At 36.3% G+C, this 19,842-nt stretch overlaps 2 protein-coding genes across 3 annotated transcripts in view; one reads left to right on the top strand and one right to left on the bottom strand.

Annotated features, from left to right (window-relative positions):
• Window positions 1-154: 154 nt before the first annotated feature.
• cars1 (cysteinyl-tRNA synthetase 1) lies at window positions 155-10,393 on the bottom strand. 2 transcript variants are annotated; one of them, XM_056758283.1, is made up of 23 exons: window positions 10,264-10,362; window positions 9,159-9,395; window positions 8,260-8,351; window positions 7,823-7,911; window positions 7,396-7,492; window positions 7,155-7,253; window positions 6,650-6,799; window positions 6,240-6,380; window positions 5,762-5,850; window positions 5,537-5,658; window positions 4,942-5,054; window positions 4,640-4,768; window positions 4,354-4,483; window positions 4,081-4,184; window positions 3,148-3,245; window positions 2,866-3,055; window positions 2,574-2,642; window positions 2,340-2,421; window positions 2,029-2,109; window positions 1,882-1,949; window positions 1,221-1,280; window positions 1,043-1,126; window positions 155-863 (listed from the first exon to the last, which is right to left on the bottom strand). In XM_056758283.1, the coding sequence occupies exons 1-23, from the start codon at window positions 10,283-10,285 to the stop codon at window positions 735-737; spliced, it is 2,475 nt and encodes an 824-aa protein (XP_056614261.1). In that variant the 5' UTR covers window positions 10,286-10,362; the 3' UTR covers window positions 155-734. The 2 variants fall into 2 exon arrangements, with proteins under 2 accessions (XP_056614261.1, XP_056614269.1); XM_056758291.1 differs by lacking the exon at window positions 9,159-9,395 and having other exon boundaries at window positions 10,264-10,393.
• Window positions 10,394-12,278: 1,885 nt separating this feature from the next.
• Window positions 12,279-19,842, top strand: part of mybpc3 (myosin binding protein C3) — a 33,940-nt gene continuing 26,376 nt past the window's right edge. The window contains exons 1-7 of the mRNA XM_056758417.1: window positions 12,279-12,382; window positions 14,839-15,108; window positions 16,696-16,839; window positions 17,014-17,100; window positions 17,192-17,340; window positions 17,418-17,535; window positions 17,933-17,981. Coding sequence (XP_056614395.1) covers window positions 12,358-12,382; window positions 14,839-15,108; window positions 16,696-16,839; window positions 17,014-17,100; window positions 17,192-17,340; window positions 17,418-17,535; window positions 17,933-17,981 — 842 coding nt within the window. The 5' untranslated portion in view covers window positions 12,279-12,357. The remainder of the gene's footprint in view (window positions 12,383-14,838; window positions 15,109-16,695; window positions 16,840-17,013; window positions 17,101-17,191; window positions 17,341-17,417; window positions 17,536-17,932; window positions 17,982-19,842) is intronic.

Below are 19,842 nucleotides of genomic sequence, written 5' to 3'. Positions count from 1 at the left end.
TAAACAAATCTGTACAAACAAAGTTGAGCCCTTATTAGAATGTTGAAAACCCTAGAAAATCATAAATTAATTCAGAAATACATTGATCAAAAATCTGCAACACTGGCAGGACAAAAAGACTTAAACACCCAAGTTATTAGAGAAAAGCATCATATGTTAATCAAAATTATTTATTAATTTGATATTCAAGTTCTCGCAGAGTATAATAATAACAATGACTTGTTCTCCTATGTGTGCCTCTTTTTCCTTTTGTGATACAATTGCGAACCCCTTCATTGCAAGTCCCTTCATTCCTGCATAATCTGATTTATTCGCAAACATTTAACCAAAGATGCTTACTTCCACATCCACACTTTTCAAAGAATGTTGAAAACACTGAATGTTCGATCCATCTCCATATTAACAAGCTAAATAGTTGAAAATATTTCTAACAAACCATCAAAATGGAATTTGGAAGTATATGAATTCCTCACTTGTACTGGTGTGTGTAAAAAGCACAAAATATTAAGTATGTACCCTCATATCATAGTCATAAAATATCTATAAAGCCCCAATCGCAAAGTATCAGAAGAAAATGATAACCTTCCGGACATGATCAGAAGGAAGAAAACTTTGCAAAAGTTTAGTGGCAATTATGTAGATGAGGTCTGCCTTTTTTTAACAAACACAAGAAGACAATTTCACAAATGACACGATGGGCGGATCGCATGTGACATCAAACTCAATGTGTCATTTCAGCTCCCGTTTTGGGTTGACTGGAGGTATTCGTTGTACATCTTCTCCTGAGCCTCGTAAAGCTTGTGAAGCTTCTTGGTCAGTCCCTTACTGAGCTCTTTCCCTTCAGTGTCATGTGTTGGGAAGCCCTGTTTGTGTGAATATCAACAGACATACCTTTAACTTTTCTCAATGAGTGATAAAAAAAACGTATAGACATCATTCACTGTTGTTCAATAGTCACCTTGAAATGGATCCAAACATAAAGTAATGTAAATGTACAAGAGAGTATCCTATGACGCAGGAGACTATAAATAGTTTGTATTACCGTTTCATCAAAGCTGGAGTACTTGTCGGTTTCGGAGAGGAACATTTCACAGGGTTTAACCTTCATTTTAGCAAGCTTTGCCATCTATCAAAAAAAGGGACAAATTAAGAACGACAATTCTTCAAAACAATAGAGCATTATCAAGAACAAACTTCTCTGAGGGATTTGTGCTAATCACCTCTTGTTCTTGTTTTTTCCTGGCAGCCTCGTCTTTTTTCTTTTTCTTTTCCTCTTCCATCTTAAAACACAATAAAGAATGGAACATTCGTATTACAAAGACTTGTATATTTACATTATTACAAATCACCACCTGCCACTTCTAAATGATCGTTCAACGTTAAAGCTGCAGTTCATAACATTTTTTATTCCCAAATATGAATGTGTGAAAGACCAACAGGTAATTTCCTTGGAAATTCATGGACTGGATCATGGAGTAATCTTGAGCGATCTGAAGAATGTGTGTGTAGAGCAGATTGTGTGCACAGAAGGTAGTAATTTAAAGAAGGTAAAACAATGAACTGGTGCAACTTGAGTCCTTGCATTTTATTCTAAAGACCGTCATTTATACTGACAGCTGAAAAGACTTGAATACATTTTTAATGACCAGCTTTGGATCAGAAACATTTCTTTTGTGCTGCCCGAGATGCTGAGGAACTTTTTTCCATTGACAAAAATAAACCTATCACCTTACCATAGTGTAGAGGTAACTAAGCAAATTAAATCTAATAAGACTGGTACACCTTCACATAAGTAAACCGTGTATGTATTTGTACGATACAAAATATACATGAAATACACACGATGTATTGTACAATCTTCCCTTCGTAAATCTGCATTACCTTTTTCTTCTCCTCTTTCTCTTTCATAAGCGTCTCTTTGTCCACCAGCTTCACCCCCGTTGAAAGTCCTTAAAAAAAATACAACTTCATGTAAATGGAGATTTTTTAGACCCTTAGTATCTTGGCTGTTCTATTTCTTGTCTTTACCGTCACGATCCTCAAGTCGAACACCAAGCTCGGGTAAAATGTCATCACGTAAAACATCACAGAGCTGCAGCAATTCTGTCACTGAGACAAAAGGTTTTTCTGTGAATTCTCTAGTCAGCAGAGAATTGGTGCAAAAAAAGGTGCAATTTGTATTGTATGCAAATGGCTGTTGCAACAGTAACCTCTTTCAAGGAGAAAAACAAATAACAAAAGAAACATGCAGAAATAATATGCATCAAAGTAATTTGATTACAAAAAACATTACTGGGGCTCACATTGAACTGTTTTTCCAAATGCACAAAGCTATTTACCTTTCTTCTCTCTTGCAATTTTTCTGACATCTTCCCTGAACTCTGAAAGCACTGTCAAATAGGGTATGACTGTGCTCTCCAGCTTAAACAGCAATTAAAACTAGATTAGAATAGAGTCTTTATGGAGGGCAGCGATCCACATTAAAGCACATCTTTAATGGCATGGCTTTGGTACAGTGATTAACAATAAAATCTTTGATGAATCAAAAACATGATCTGAGTGAAGTTACTTACATCAGCATTCTGGCCCGTTGTTCCAACAGGGAAGCCAATAGGCTCAGTTCCCTCGATTGCTCCAAATGTCTGTCAGTAAAGAAAACAGAGCTTTAGAAAGCACCCCAGTACGCATCCATTCCATCAGTTAATGTCTGTACCACTTGTCTCTTAGCTTAGCAATTTAACTTAGCAATTTGTGCAGAGCATATTAGAGAGGTAACATTCTCTAATTAATACATACATACATACATTCTGTATTACAATGTTTTCAAAAGAATGTGATATTTTGAAATGACAGGTGGCACGCTACCTTGAGCACGTCGGTCAAATATAGGGCAATGCTCTCAAGCAACATGCGATTGGGTGGAAATTTTGCACTCCTTCTGCCTGCCATATATGTGTTACTCTGACCGACCAGACCCCTCATCTCCTCCAGAGCCGAGCGAGTGTCCATGTTGTCACACAGCGCCTCATGTACTGCTGCTTTCTTCTCATAAAAGCTACACAAAAACACAGCGAGAACTGTAATGAGTAATACAGCTTTAACTGTAGAACCGGGATTTTATTTCTGAGAAAGACCTAGTTTAGTCACTTTTTATTGAGTTCAATCTCTTCAGCTTCCCATTTCTCAAACTGGCCCGTGATGTCAGTAGGGCTCCTGAGAATATCCTTCACATTCAGAAAGAATTCCTATGGAAAAAAACAGATTCATTAAACAACCCTTTGTATAGAAATGTACTATTTAACCTAGAAAAGTATTTTAATCAGTTTTTTTAAAGTACATTATTTTCTATACCAAAAACATAAAAATTTTGAGAAACTCAGAAAAAACAGGTCATGTTGAGAAAATACATGAATTATTACAACATTATTTATTGGTTTTAAGCTTCATAAATACTGGAATTTTTATCATGTCATTTTTCACACCAGAACAGCCTGTTCAGGTTTCGAATTTAATATGAATCTTTAATGTGAATTTTAATATGAATATTAACAATTCATACAGCACATCTTGAGGTGTATAAAAAGCATTACTTTAGCCACTTGAATTGAGTTAGGAGGATTACACTATAATTGCATCATCTTCTAATAAGGTGTCTTGATTTTACAGCCTTCGGAGGCACACCAGTGTAGCTAAAAAAACACGGTGCGCCTCATTAGATCCTAACCTCAAGTTTGTGTGAGGCTGCTCTAAAAAATATTGTGTGTAGGTCAATTACAGGTAACCTTATCATAGTTTCCTTGCAGATGGCTGCCTGTTAGTTTCAGGCAAAATTGGAGCTCTGCCCAAGTTATATTCCTTGGCGACAGAGTAATTGATAGGTTGAAAGAAGCGCAAGACAGAATTAATGTGCCTTGAAGGACACCCGCTATTCTCTGACCTTCCACATTCTTTTAAGAATGAAGATAAGCGCTTATGAGGATTCTGTAGATAGATAACTGGCAGTTATTACATTTGGACAGAGTTTGAATTTTGGGTACTTTATCCATCACCTCTTCTGTGCGGTTATTCTGGGTCACTCACATTTATGAACCGCTCATACTGGATGGCTGACTCCATGGTGTTGTTGGAGTAATCCAATGTATCTTTCCAGGAATGCATCAGAAAGGCCAAACGTAGCTGTCTTGCTAAAAAATGAAAAAGAACACAGATGAACAATGTTCAAACTTTTTGACTTTCTTTTGCAGATTATTATTAGGAGGAATATTAAAGGGAGCACATAGATATACACAGATGTCTATGTGTGTAACACATTCAAAATAATGGTCCTATAAATATATAATCCTGATAAAATACCTGTGTGTTTAGCCAAGGCATCTTTGATAGTAATGAAGTTCTTCAGAGATTTAGACATCTTGCATCCTGCAATGGTCAGGTGACCTGTGTGCAAGAAATATCGCACCCAGTGATCATTCTCAAAGTAAGCCTGTTGAGAAAAACACAAATTTAGGTTAACAGACAGCAGACATATAATACATGAATTTTAACATCATTAATCTTAATTTAAGATTAGTTTCTTTAGTCCTAATCTCACCCACGATAAACTGATTCAACAAACAACAACACCCTGTAACTTTCTCACCTCAGACTGCGCCAACTCATTGTCATGATGAGGGAAACGCAGGTCAAATCCTCCTCCGTGGATGTCCATAGACTCTCCCAATATAGATCCTGCCATAGCTGAACACTCAATATGCCAACCTGGTCGCCCCTTCAAAAAATCCCACAAGAATTGCGAAAAAATCATGAAATTTATATGCAGAATAATACATTCAAACACTGTCATACTACACTAAATTATACTATACAGCTTTCCATTCTGAGCATTGTCGATTTTGTAAACTGATCAAAAGTATCATGTTGTTCCGATGTGTAAATGTTCACCTTTCCCCATGGGGAGTCCCAGGATGGCTCACCGGGCTTGGAGGCTTTCCACAGCGCAAAATCATTCTGTGATCTCTTTTCACTCAGTCTGTCTGCAGAGATACTTAAATCTCCTGCAAAAATTTGAAAGAGAGGAAAAATATTCTCTCTTTAAAAGAACACATTCAGAGAAGACGATTATCATGACAGAAGAGAAGCCAATACACATATTTTCCTAATGCTATGCTATAAAATAGATAATTGTAGCTCATTGTATCTACTTCTCAGAATTATAACTATAAAAATATCTGATTTATATCCAACCCTTTCAGCATCTATGGAAACGGTTATATAGCTAGAAATTATGATTAGTTTCGCATGGCAATTATTCTCAATCAAAACTGATAAGTCAAAAAATATTTTAATGTAATGAAAAAATGGAGGACAATGAAACACTTAGACTTTCTTTCAAACTAATTTTAATTGGCCCTAACCACATTTTGTTTTATTACAGCTGCAATGATGCAAACCTATTCACACGTTACGATAATAATACAGATATAGATAAAGGACATGTTGCAATAGCTGCTATTGATTCCTGCTCTCTGAACTGTACCTTCTCCTTCTTGAAGAGCTTTCTGATCTCCAACGGCTTCTGGTACCAATTTGGCATAAGAGTGATCAGGACAGGCATCGAACTTCGCAGTGTCAAAATAGACAGATCCATTTGAGTCATATCTGGTGAGAGAAGACAGCACAAAAAGAAATGTGGAAATGGGTTTTATAGTCTGAAATATTAAATGGATCCATCTAAAACCAAAGATGACAGTTCTGTACCTACCCATAACCGTTATCTACAATCTTTTGGACAAAGGCCACGATCTCTGGCACGTACTCGCTGACCCGTGTGAGAACATCAGCGGGGAGAACCTGTCAATCAAACACTTGCTTTTAACACCACAGGCTTTAAAGCCACGGTTTAGACGTTTGACAAACACATTCATGTGAATTATGAAATGGCGAACATAAGTGGTGAGTCATTAATTTGTCAATCTAATAAGTGGAACGTTTATAAGTTGTTTTAAAGACAAAAAAATGTGTACTTGAATGGAACGCCTGGAATTATAAGGTTGCGTCTTAAGATAACAAGCTCCAAAGTTTTTGCACTCCATTTGACTTTGTAGAATAAACTTTTTGCTTTTTAAAAAGTCCCAAAATGTAAATAAGTTGTCACAAAATAAAAATGTGTGAACAACTCAATTTTAAACCTTTTGGCTATGACATGTTACTTAATTTTACAGAAGCATGACTTTACTCACATTAAGAGCTTCCATGTCTTTATGAAACTCTCCCTCCCAGAACTTCGGTAACAGAGAGAAGATAGAATTTTCTGTCACCTGGCTCCCAAACTGAGCGTCTAACCAATCAGACAAAAGATCTTTGGCTTCCTCCAATAAGACCTAAAGAAAATTATTATACAGAAAAGAAGACGACAAATATAATTCAAACAGAGGAACATTAATAAAAGTTAACATTTCAGACCACCTCATGGTATATCTGATATACAATAAGCGGTCCTAAATAAATTCAAGCAACTTTACAAAAAGGTTGAATATTTGTGTCGCTGAAGGGATAAGTTTATCGATTTATGCATCTGCATGGAGCTGAATATTACACATGACCTGATCAAACACAATAAGGTCACGTAAAGACAAATGGCATCATGTACCTCTGCTTTATTCTGAATGGAAGCATCCTGAGCTTTGCTCTGTACTGCCTCCTGCAGGGGACTCAGGGCAGCATCCACTGCTGCGTCCAGCCTTTCCAGCATCTGCTTCTTATCTGGATCTGTAGTCTCAGCAAGCTTGACTTTAAAGGGCTAAACACAATGCAAACAAAATACCACAGTTAGCACAACGAAGAGAAGAAAGAGATAAAAGCTGCAACACTTAATAAAGGGCCACTAAACTGTATGGAGTGTTTGAGATCACCATTCATTTTACTTTGTGGTTACCTTGTGGGCTGCTTATATTACTTTATATAAGTCATTTGTTTTCATTAGTTAATAGCATGTAAGTACTGCCAGTTCTTTAGGCAGGTTATATACATCTTTATTACCTTGCTAAAGTTCACCTTTGTAAGATTAAGCCTTACCCTGAGAAGGAAGTACTTTTAGTACTCCACTGAAACATCTGCTTTATGAATAAATGTGTATAATTTCATGTTTCGCTCACCAGTCGGGCTGTTAACACATCCTGCAGTATCTTAGAGGCACTTGGCTTCTTTAATGTGTACTGCTCCAGCAGGTGGTTCTGTCGGGCTCTTTTGATGATCTGAGAAGAGGAGGTTACATTGAACATATACTGTGTCTAGTTGTGTTCCTTAAATCTAAACTATCCTCAGTACCATTTTATATAATCAATTTCTATTTAAGAGAATTCAAATAGTCAGATTTTGTCCAAGTGCTGTTCTTACCTTGTCATCGATATCTGTGATGTTCATACAGTAGAAGACATCATATTTAAAATAATTCTTCAGTATTCTCCGGAGTATATCGAAAGAGATGTACGATCTGAAAGGACAAAGAGAATAAAACATCATACAGTGAATCACTACATCAATTCTAAGTAATCTACAGGACAACCTTGTTGCTGCATGGGTCTTGTTATTACGATCCTTTTAATTGTTCGATCTTTTCATCATGAAGCCACAATAAAATGTGATTGCAATGCAATTTCATTAACAGCTTCACATATTGAATACACATAAACTGATGGAATGTCTGCTTCAGCCTTTTCACTGACTATGTGTTGTGTTTAACAGGCTGTTTAGATCAGCTTTTGTGAATTGAAAACAAAGAGCTCTGGTAAAGAACACTATGAATGGATGGGGAATATGTCACCTGGCGTGGCCCATGTGGGAGGCATCATATACTGTAGGGCCACAGCAGTACCACAACACTCTGTTTCCCTTCTGTGGTGCAAACACCTCCTAATGCATAAAATAAGATGAGAACATCAGATGGTGGAAATATTACAGCATCTAGCATATGACATACTATTAATAAAGCCTTAGAAAATAAGTTTTTATGCAAAATCCCTTACTGTTGATGCAAATAGCAATTTAAATTAATTTCCATAGAACTTATTCATTAAAGCAGGACCACAGAGAATTTGTGACAGCAGCCCTGCTCTCATCATTTATTATTACTTGAACAAAAATTACCTTACATTTATGTCTGTTAAATTTTGACTACAGGTCAAGTGTGCTTGTACAGGACTTTAGCTTACTTCAGTAAATTTAACATATAAGACTGATATTCAGTATAATTTTTAATACCTTAGTTCGTGTAAGACTGTTATAGAGACGGAGCTTTGAAACACCTGTTCCTTCCGGGGGAGACCAAGGTGGCTGCACCCGCTTTCCCCTAGCTGAAAGACAAAAGAGAGTTTTACCATTATGATATCATATATAAAGTTCACTGCTTTAGGTGCTTTTATACTAAAGATCAGTGGTTCTCAAACTGGGGGCTGTGATTTTATGATATATAGAAATGTATCATACATTTTATGCAATCAATCAGATAAATAAGCCCACCAACCAAAATAATAGATTTTTCAGCATTGTATAACTGAATAGGTTTTTGGTTTAATAACAATTTGAAGTTTAAGATTATAAGTCTTTATTTGGGGGGCCGATAAGCGATGCAATCTAAACTCTAAATTTAAGAATCACTCCTTTACAGTAACCCTAAAACTATAATAAATAAATATCCCAAAACCATGTGTGAAGGCAATGGGTCCACTTTGGGAATTTTCTGTGATGGCACACCTGCTGCAAAAGTGTATAAGGGGGTTTTCTTTCAAACAGAAAACATATAATATATATAAATGACGCCAACACACAATGTGTGAAACAAACAATGGAAATTCAAAGCCGTGGAACTTTCTCTTCAAGCCATTTAAGAGCACAGACTCCTCACCTGTATTTTATGGCATTCTCATTCTGTCTGAAACCTGTTCTCTAGTTAGGACTCACTCTTCAGTTTCCTGTCAAAACTTTAACCTTTGATCACATATAGCGGACTTACTCACATCCATACATGCAGTAAAAACCACAGAGGTACCAAGCAAACGCAAAACTCTGTAAAACATTTATATCACACAGGAAACCAAAATCCATCTACATCCTACATGCATGCACCCTGACTACAAGGGGCGGAAATTCTGTCTACTCACTGCTGCATTCTGGGGTCTGGTCATTCATTTTGGGCTTGAGAGCGGCTATGTGTTTGTACCAGCGCAGGGCGTGGACATGCCGCTCGGACGGGGGCCCGCAGAGAAGCGAAAAAGCTTCTGTGTCCGCCTGCGATGGCCCGTAGCCGGCCAGGTAACTGCGGCTGCTTAAGTACTCATTCAAAGCCTCAACCCTGCAAGTAGCCTCACTTATGTGCAGTAAGAAGCCATAATCAAAGGCTGGAGAAACAGAAGGGTAGAGACACACAAACACACAGAGATGCAGAGTCCAGACATGAGAAAATAAATGTACTGCCCCCCTGACACAAGTGAATATGATGGCACATGCAATCTTTTTTTGAACCTGTTCCTCTGAAACCTGTCTTGTAATTTATCAGTTCACACAAACATGCACAACAAGGAACCAATGACTGACACTTAATTCATACTGTAATTAAAGGTAAATACTACAATTATTGTGAATCATAAGTTATCATGAGTTATACCCAAGTAGGGCATAAAAGGCAGTCACAACAGAAACTGAAACTGTTCATAATTCACAATATAATTCAATTTTTTTTTATGACATCCAACAAGACAAGCACCATATATACAAACTCAAAGCCCTTAATACTCATTATAAATTATAAAATTCAAATTATTCACAAAAAAAGATTTATCCTTGTAAAGAATATGTTTCATAGAAAACATAAGCTTAACGATGTAAATATCTGTCATGATAACTGTTATGCAACAATGAGAGTCAGATTTTACAAAGCTGAAATTGTCATTCCCAATATGTCACTGCAGCTTATCTGTCAAACCGGTGTTCAAAGACACCCATTTGAACAATATCAGTTCCGTACAATGTTTCTCACTGTGCCACATATTGCATGTAATTATATGTAAAGAAATAACGTTTCTAGATTAGGGAAATACATATTAAAAAATAACGAAACAGCTGCAGGTTTGACCAGGACCAGCAATAATATTGAGCCACTTTACTGTAAACAGGCCTGCCAGGAAACGCGCCAACATTAAAAGTATGATAGTGAATATTACTCTAAATCTGCAAGCGAACTCAGACGGAAAAACAGAGAAAAGTTACCTGTATCTTCAGAGCTTGCCATGTTCTACTATCTGATGCAACAATAACGTGTCCGGAAAATCACAATGAACCAAAAGACACAGGGAGTCAATGCGCTGTTGAGGGTTTTACTGATCTCTACACAATCTGCGTGCAATGAGTGTGTGTCTTATGATCTACAGATCGACGCGATTTTAGAATAATACTTCCGGGACACGTTAAATTCCCACTCCTTCAAAATAAAAGTCGATTATCACCTACACCCATTACATAAATAATTGCTCTTACACATTTAACAAATACGTAAATGTAAATCGTTTTGAATTACAAGTAATAAATGATGAACAGTTGTACTGAAATTTTACACTCTGTTTAATGGTTGTCTAAATTTATTCTTTGGAACGCGTGGAAGCAACACTGTATCATTATTTTCGAAAACCCCACTAGGGGAATCCAGGCATAACCGCAATTTTTTTAATTTGCTCTGTTATTTTTTATTTTTTTAAATATTGTATTTGTTTTATTTTGCCTTACTCAAAACCTGACATAGTTATTTTGCAAAGTTAGTTGCATTTAAGGTACTAAATATAAAATGACAACTTCTTGACACACAAACATTTTGCCTTTCCAAATGTAATGCTTTGTTCGTTGTTTGTGCTTTGTGTACAGAATTACACAACCAAAACCTGTCACATGTAACATGATTTGATGACATATTTGGCGGGTCAAGGGCACTGTCAGCCAGCTCTTATCTTTAGTCCAGACACACTACAGACCTCTATGACCAGGGTGTAAATTATTCCAAGCTGTTGAACGGCAGACACTGTAAACCAGGCCTTTAAACTCCTCCCAGAATGCCAATGCAATGCAGAAGTGACCTCGTAGTCTGAGTGAATGTTGAGGTGATCTTGCTTGAGAGGTCATAATAGCCTATGTCCCCCTGTCTATCATTTATGTGAGTCAAAGTCAAATGCATGTCTTTCATATACTTGCATAAAAAAATCAGTAAAGATAATATATGAAGTTTCACTTAAAGTATTATGAACACTTTTATACAGACATCATTATACAACCGCTAGTGACTGTTTGATGTTGTAATGACAAGCTGCTGACAGGCCTGTCTGACAGTGGTCAAAGTAGTAGCATAAAAGTGAATTGTTGCATGCTAAATCAGCTCATTACAACATGACTCAAAAGATACAAGAGAACGCAGAAATCAAACCACTGTCAATTCAAAACTTAAAAAATATGAATTTTAAGAGACTTTAAACTAAACTCTAATCAACATGTCCATAAATCACAAGCTGGTTTATTTAATTTCGTTCTTTTCTTTGAGGTTGACAAAGTTACGATAGAAAGTGAAAGCAGTCATAATGTGGAGCATATTCAAAGCAACCTTCATGCAATTTTTTTTTTTTTTTTTTTTTAAATAATTTTCATAATTGATTCATATCATATCATTCTGTTGTTCATGTGTCCGTCGTGATATTTAAAATGATGAGCATTTCACACAAATTCATCTAATTATTATAATTCAGATTAAATATTTTTTTTTATTTATAATTTTTTTATTCGTTGAGAAGCATCAAGGAAATAAAGCAGAATACAACGCTGCTTTATTTCAGATAATCCAGTCATGTCAGAAGTTTTTCCGAAAAGACAGGTGTATTTAGTTTGTTTTTGTTTTTTGAGCAGGATCTTTGAGAGAGGAAGCTTCTGGAGTGTTGAAGGCTCTAAATTTAACCCTGCTCTTCCCTTTCTTACCTCTCATCCACATTTGAGGTCTTTTTAAATGTTATCTAAAGCCTAATTTACACTGGTCCAAAAAACACCAACATTCAAGCTCACATTGTTCCAACAATTTCAACAAAACGAGTTAGTTGGATCAGTGTGAATTAGCTTTGGGCTAAATAATGGGTCACTGTGATGGATGGGTGATGGGGTGGGCAGGAGGGTTTGGGGCTCAGAGGTGTGTGTTGATCATCTTTGTTTAAAAAGAGAGAGAAGAGGTGGAGCATGGGACATAGGGAGGGGGTACAGTATCTATAAAAAGAGAGGTGAGGTTGGTATCAACGATGCCTGTTTGTTCGAACCCTTTTGGGACACTCAACCAGGATGCCAGAGCCAACTAAAAAAACTGGTATGCAAGTGTTTATTTTATTTTCTAATGAATACTGTTTGATAAGAGAGGCATAAACGTGTTTGTCAATCTGGACGTATTCTGTTTGTTGGATTTTTAATATTCTGAACTTTGATCGTATGTCTGTTGGGTTGACGACTGGAATTGTACAGTATGAGCTTTGAGCAGGGCTACGGGTCATCTGTATTAATTTGGCATGTACAAAAAAAGAGAAGACTGGGAAAGATTATGAATCTGAAAAGTGTCTTCATGTCTGTTTTTATAACATATTGTCAAATTGTTGCAATTACTGTTTACACCCATACCAAGCTAAAATAAGGTATCAACTTGTTTTATTTGTTTATTTATTTGAAATTTAATTAGCGCCAAATCTGTCACTGAAAACAATAATCACATCGACTGCAGGGCTTGCTGTTTTTTCAGAAGGGCACAGAATAACCCAGACTTAGCAGGAATTAAAGGATTGTTATAATGTGATACCGACTGTGTGACACGCTACTGTGGTGATATTAGCTAAGACCCACAGTATTCTAACAATGCTGTTGGATCAACCAATGGAGTTCATAGTGTCTGCAGACTATTTCTCAGTCTCTTCAATGCCTTTCAAAGGCTCTCAAGACCATAATATCTCCACACTGCTCTTTAAAGTTATTTCCAATAATTAATTCCATCAAACAGATGGCAAATTTTCTTTTGGAAAGCCTTCTGATGAAAGGTGAAATAAAACAGCAGACTTAAAATGTTTGTGAAGGCAACAACTTTTTAAGGCATTTCTTAAGACACCTGTATTCTTTGGCTTTTATGTCTCTGAGTGTAGACATTGCGAAGTTATTATTTTTATTAGTATATGTGTATATATGTGTGTATATATATATATATATATATATATATATATATATGTATGTATGTGTGTGTGTATGTATATATATATATATATGTGTATGTGTGTATGTATATGTATATATATATATATATATATTGGTATGTTTTTATATTATTATTATTATTACTATTACTCATTGTATTCGTGTTACTTGTGTATGTTTGCCTTCGGACATTGTGAAGCACTTTGGTCAACCATGGTCAATTCAAGAAAAATAAGTTACCTGGTTGCCTAAAATTTTGAGTTAATTATTTCTAAAAATATCAGTCAACTCAACAATTTTCGTCAACTCAACAAAAAAGTTAACTAATTGAGTCAACTCATAGTTTTGAGTTGAATTAACTTATTTTCTTAAGGCAACCATTTTAAATTGAACTTACAAAAACCAGGTCACCTTCATAACTTCCTTCCCCAGTCCCACCTGGCAGTCAGACCATCATTGACTGACACCTTGTGACATAAATTACCTACATCATCTGTCCGTCTCTTTTAGAGACATTTTCATGCGTTCATTTATAATATTGTATACATTGGACGGTAAAGTTAATCATTCTTACAGATATATGAAGTAGATCTATACTATGTGTCCTTAGTTTTTATCTTGACCTTTTACTTACCTCTCTGACATCATCCCTCATTAAAACTCAGAACACATTTAACATGGAGACATCATTAGTGTATTCTCACTGCTTCTATCTAGCCAGCAGCAGTGGAACAAAGGCGACAGGAATACCAGCAGACTTCAAATGGCAAGAGAGGAACCAGCACTTGATAGACAACAAAAATAGATCCCAGCTAATCCCTCTTGCAGCTATACCTGCAGCTGTGTCACTATGGACTGCCTTTATCAATAGGGAGAATGTGCACTCTATATTTAAACCCAGGGGGTTGGCTTGCTTTATGGTGAATTTCCATACTGATGCGTGAAGAGTGCAAGAAATAACTATGAACATGTTGGTAATAATGCATGGAATAAAGTAAGAATAGCTTGAAGATCAAGTTCCAACAACTCCTAGTAGTGTCAGAATAGACTAGTTTAGTTACTCATATGGTATGAGTAAACATTGTAAATATACATATTTTAGAGCGATAGTTCACCTAAAAATGAAAATGATGTCGTCATTTACTCGCCCTCATGTCATTTCAAACCTGTATGACTTTACTTCTTCTGCAGGACACAAAAGAAGATATTTGAAGAATTTTGCTAACCGAACAACAGCAGTACCCCTTGACTTCTATATATGGACACCAAACCAATGGGTACTGCCGTTGTATTGTTTCCAACATTCTTCAACATATCTTCTTTTGTATTCTGCAGAAAAAGAAAGTCCTACTGGTTATACAAATGGTTGTTCTTATCATATAAAAACATGGTAACTTTTACTATAGTAAAATCATGGTAAACCTCCCTAAATACATAAAATTGGAGAGCGTAGAATAAGGACAAGACAACCTCAAACACAAGAGGAGGAATGTTCATGGAAGTTTTTATTTGCGTGAGATGGTCTGAATGCATAATGATTTCGCAAACGCATAATTTCCTGTTGACCAACCTGCCCCCTCAATCCCTCAGTCTCTGCTTTCATCAAGAAACCAAAAACTCAGACAGCTGAGATTGGGGCAACAGTCATATTCATAGCAGAGACTGAACAGCCTGACGTGAAGGTGAGATGGCAGCGAGACTCCAAGGACATCTTACCCAGTTACAAATACACCATTTCAAAAGAAGACAAAACGCATTCTCTCACGATAAACAATGCAGTCCAGGAGGATGCCGTAGGATATGCTGTTATTGCTGGGGTGTCAAAGGTGAAATTTGAATTAAAGATAAAGGAGGCAGAAGGTGGGTGAATTTTGCGATGATGCCTTATTGTTGCACTTCTTGCTATATTCTACTTCACGTTCACACCACCATCGTCATCTGTAAATCACAGTGCACAGGAGCACAGAAACTAATTCACCTCTGGTGTTTGCTTTATTGTAAAGTCAATTATGGAAGCTTTTATTAATGCACTGTGTTTTGGCATGTTGTCACTTTTTGCAGTCCTCTATCTGAGAAACTCACCTGACCTCTTCAGCACTTCTTTACCTATGTTTCTAGGAGCTTGGATCATTGTGCATGTCAAACTCTAAATGCTAGTCAGGTGCAGCATGTAGTTCTGTCATCCATGTGTCTTGGTTATTTATTGAAGTATCTTAATGGATAAAAGCATTTGTCCTGTACAATAGCGTGGCTATTATAAACACTTTTAAAGACAATCTTTAATTTTCATAAATAAACATTATACCAGAACTGTTTAAAAGTTAAAGAATCTCTAACTTGTAGGCTTCTTACATGATCTTCAGGTAAAAAAGATAAATAATTGTCAAATAAAAGCAGTGGTGCACTTTTTGCCTTTTGTTTCAGACTCAGAAAATGTTATTTTTATTAGAATTTATTATAATATTAATATTTAGATACTGTTTATAGGCCAATATATTGATTATCGGGTTCCAATGTTAAAGTAATATCGGTTATCAGCCAAAATTTACATAACGGTGCATTCTTATTAAGATGAGTTTGAAGTCTGATGTCAATGAGCTCTTTCAGAATTAAGTTGGTCTTTGTGTATGGGCCATTCTACAGAATTCATGCAAACTGCTGTCCCATGCACATCAATAAAACACATTTAAAAAGCATTCAACTATTCAAATCTTGTCGATAAGGTCATTCTATCATCTTTCGAAACCCACAGTAATATTTGTGATATCAGTAAGCTTAATATATATCAAATCACAATGTATTGGGTACTTTCAACTGGGAGATGGGTGTCCCCTAAATTTCAATTTATGAAAATTATATAAAAAAAAGATTTGTTTTTTCCATTGTTGTTTTAAAAAATATATTTTTGATGTTTTTTAAAAAGCGAAGTTCATAACATTTTTTATTTTATTTTTAAATGATTAAATTTTATGTTAAAAATGTGTCCTGGTTTAAAAAAAAAAGATGTTTGCAACTCTTTAGAATGGCCATACGACTGGTATATAGAGCTATTCATCTAGCAGCAGTGGATGATGAAAGAAACACTCAGTCCTAATTTGTGAGCCATTCAAATTATGAAGATCAATACCAAAAGCTGAAAAGGTCCCAGGAAATTAAACTCAGCGTGCAATGAAATGGTGCTGAGAGACTGATTTTTGTTTGAAACGAAGACAATTAGCATCTTTGAGCTATACACTTTTGTATAAGGTAAACAAATAATGGCTAGTTATAGTATAAATGCAATGGTTGTAAAGATTGGGGTTTCAATGTTTAAAATTTCCAATAAGTCCAGTGAGAACCCTTTAACCCTTCATATTGTGTCTATTGTCAAATTTGAATGTGTACCCTTATCCCAAGTGAGTCCAGAGAACGGCATTGTAAGGATTATATAAATTTACTTCCTCGCAGTCAAGGAAGCCGTGGCCCCAGAACCTGCAGCTGTGGATGCTAAGGCCAATGAACCTAAAGAGGTTTCACCAGCATCCACTGAAAGCCCAGCAACAGACACTAGTATACATGCATCAGACGGGGCAGCTGATGGTGCACATGATGGTCAGTGTATAAAACAAACACTTTAACATCACATGAGCATAGCAGTAACACACACACACTTTAGCATAGCATATCACTTCTATATCGATAAATAACTCTATTAAAAAAACCTAAGGAACAACTTTTTCAACAGAAATTATGGTATTTATGAATATTTTCTGCATATTCTTCCAGCTCTGCCTGAAAGTAACCAACCTGACACCAGACAGGACCTCACGGGTCTCTTCACAGAAAAGCCTCAGAGTGGGGAGGTCACTGTAGGCGAGTAACTGAATCTCTAAGAAATTGAAAATTGGTAATGAGTTTAATATGTGTTTCATGAATGTGTTTCTGACATTTTCTTCTCATACAGGTGAGAATATTACTTTCGTGGCAAAAGTTTGTGGAGCATCTCTCCTGAAGAAGCCCACGGTGAAATGGTTCAAAGGAAAGTGGATGGATCTGGCGAGCAAGTCAGGGAAGCATCTGCAGCTGAAGGAACACTATGACCGCAACATCAAGGTCTGACATGATCTTAACATGACTATACTAATGCAGTGTATTTCCTAAATTGACTAATTTCATTCATTTCTCTTCAGGTGTACACATTCGAGATGCATATCATCGCAGCTAAAGCAAACTATGCTGGAGCATATCGCTGTGAGGTGTCATCTAGAGACAAGTTCGACAGCTGTAATTTTGACTTAATAGTACATGGTAAGTCCACATGTCCCCTGGTATTAGGTCAGACACAACAGTCAGAAGAAATATACTTAAAATATACCGGATGAGACAGAGTTGTCAATATGCTGAAAAAATATGCGTTTTTGCTTCTTTGCCGAAGGAGATAACGTAATTACAAAATGTGCGCTGTTGAGCAGTTTGTCCGTTTAGGGGCTACTGTAGAATCAACATGGTGAATTTCATGTAAGTGGGACCCGCGGTAGTTAGAAATAGCTCATTCGAAGTTAATTAAAACATAACCCTTTATTATCTAAGGTCTTTATACACCTCTGAAGACATAGTTATGTATATTATATTGCATTTCTGTCAATAGAAATTATAAGTTCTTTTCTAACTGCTTTTGTCATTGTTCTCAAACTGTCTACCTCAGAGGCTCTTGTAACAGAAGGCTTCGACATCCGCAGTGCATTTAGACGCACGTGAGTATTTTTCTTAATTTATGGCTTTTCAACAAGTATACGAAGGAATCCCATGTGAATTAGGATAACTACGTGAATTATGGTTACTACGTGGGTCACAGCAACATACTGTTGTGCATATTGATGTACATTGTTTGTTTCTGTCGGGGTTTGATACTAAATTAACCATGTGTAGGGGATTGATGAGGTGTATTAATTGTAATGAAAATTTGCAATAACCCAATAACCTGCTGATTACCCAGGAGCACCAGTGTGGGTGGTAAGAAGAAGATGGGAGAACATGGCAGGTAGCTATAGGGGTTTGTTGCAACATCTGGTGATATATTCACACGATCACTGTCTTTACTCAACCAAACCCATCTGATTTCTCATCAAAACGAATGAACTTTATGTCTCTCTGTCAGTTATAGCACAAATGAAACCAATTGTAAAGGACAGAATCTTTCTATCCTTTTCAATTGGTTCCCTTTTAGTGCCAACAGCTAAAGAGAGTTGATAGTCAACGCAAGTGCTTTATGACTCACCCTCCAAGCATCTCTGCAAACTCTGATTCTCATTCTGTTTCTTCTCACCCCTTGTTTTTGTGAAAAGGGTAATTTCCCAACACTCATTGCTGATGATTCAGATGCAATAGTCATGCAAGTGAATATGATTTCCCTGTCCACTGATCTTTTCAAGTGCAGGAACTGATTAAGAGTAAGCAGATTACTAAAAGATTACTATTATTAATCTACATTCGGTATACTCAGACACAACATGCTTGCCACTAATTTAATCAGAACCTGATTCATTTATAATACGCTTTCACTTTAATACATTTGGAAGACGCTTTTATTAATAGTGATTTACAGTGCAATTGGTTATGCATGTGTTGCCTGGAAATCAAAATCACAACTTGATGCCAAGAGCATGCTCGACCAGCTGAGCTACAGTAACACCTTTCATCTAGTAAAAGATCCATTCTAATGAAATAACCAAAATGAGCAAAATGAAATAACCAAAATGAGCCTTGACTTCTTAATCAGCCGATACCTTGTCAAAATCACTGGAACCTTTGAGTGCTGTGTCTCTTCATGCAATGATGATGTGCTAGTGTGATAAAACCATAAGATAATTTGGTACCGTGTGCATTTCAAAAGAAGGATTGATCAGTCCACTAGGGTCATTCCATCATGCTCATGCATACTTCATTCAGATCCTTAGGTTGAGATCAACACTTGTTGCATTATCATCTTATCAAACCAGTCACTTGGGCCTTTGTTGTGCACAGTGGCGTTTAATCATTGAGAAGGCCTTGTATAGAATGTGCATTATTTCAACTTTTCCGCCCAATAGTGTTATTAAATCTCTGTCCAAAGTGATCTAAAAATGTGCTTTTTACAACACTTTGTATTGCTATGGATTCCATTGAAGTTAACGATGTACGTGTTGGGATATTAGCATACTTGTTTGTGCCTCTTTCATTTATGCCTGTGGACACTCGTTCCATTTATGCCTGTGTATGAAGTTGTCTCATTTACAGTTCTCTCATATGTGCTTGTATACACATGTTCCATTTATGTCTGTATACAACTTTTTTATATGTGCCTGTATACACATGTGCTATACAGTATATACGTATATACATATGTATCACATATGCCAATATAGATTGATTCCCTGTACTCATGTGATATGCATATATATACTGTATACATCCTGAACATGTACCATTTTGGTCAAGATACAACACCTTTGTGATAGTTTTACATTATAATATATTAGGGACCACATGCATTGCTTGACAAGCAAAGATGTTTTTTAGGCATGAACACATTTTCTTCAAAAGTGGGAGGGATATAACAAAGTGGATTTTCCATTA

Source organism: Triplophysa dalaica, chromosome 1 (assembly GCF_015846415.1).
Source record: "Triplophysa dalaica isolate WHDGS20190420 chromosome 1, ASM1584641v1, whole genome shotgun sequence".
NCBI lineage: Eukaryota > Metazoa > Chordata > Actinopteri > Cypriniformes > Nemacheilidae > Triplophysa > Triplophysa dalaica.
The sequence above is the reverse complement of the archived record's forward strand: the minus strand, read 5'-3'. Positions and strand labels throughout refer to the sequence as shown.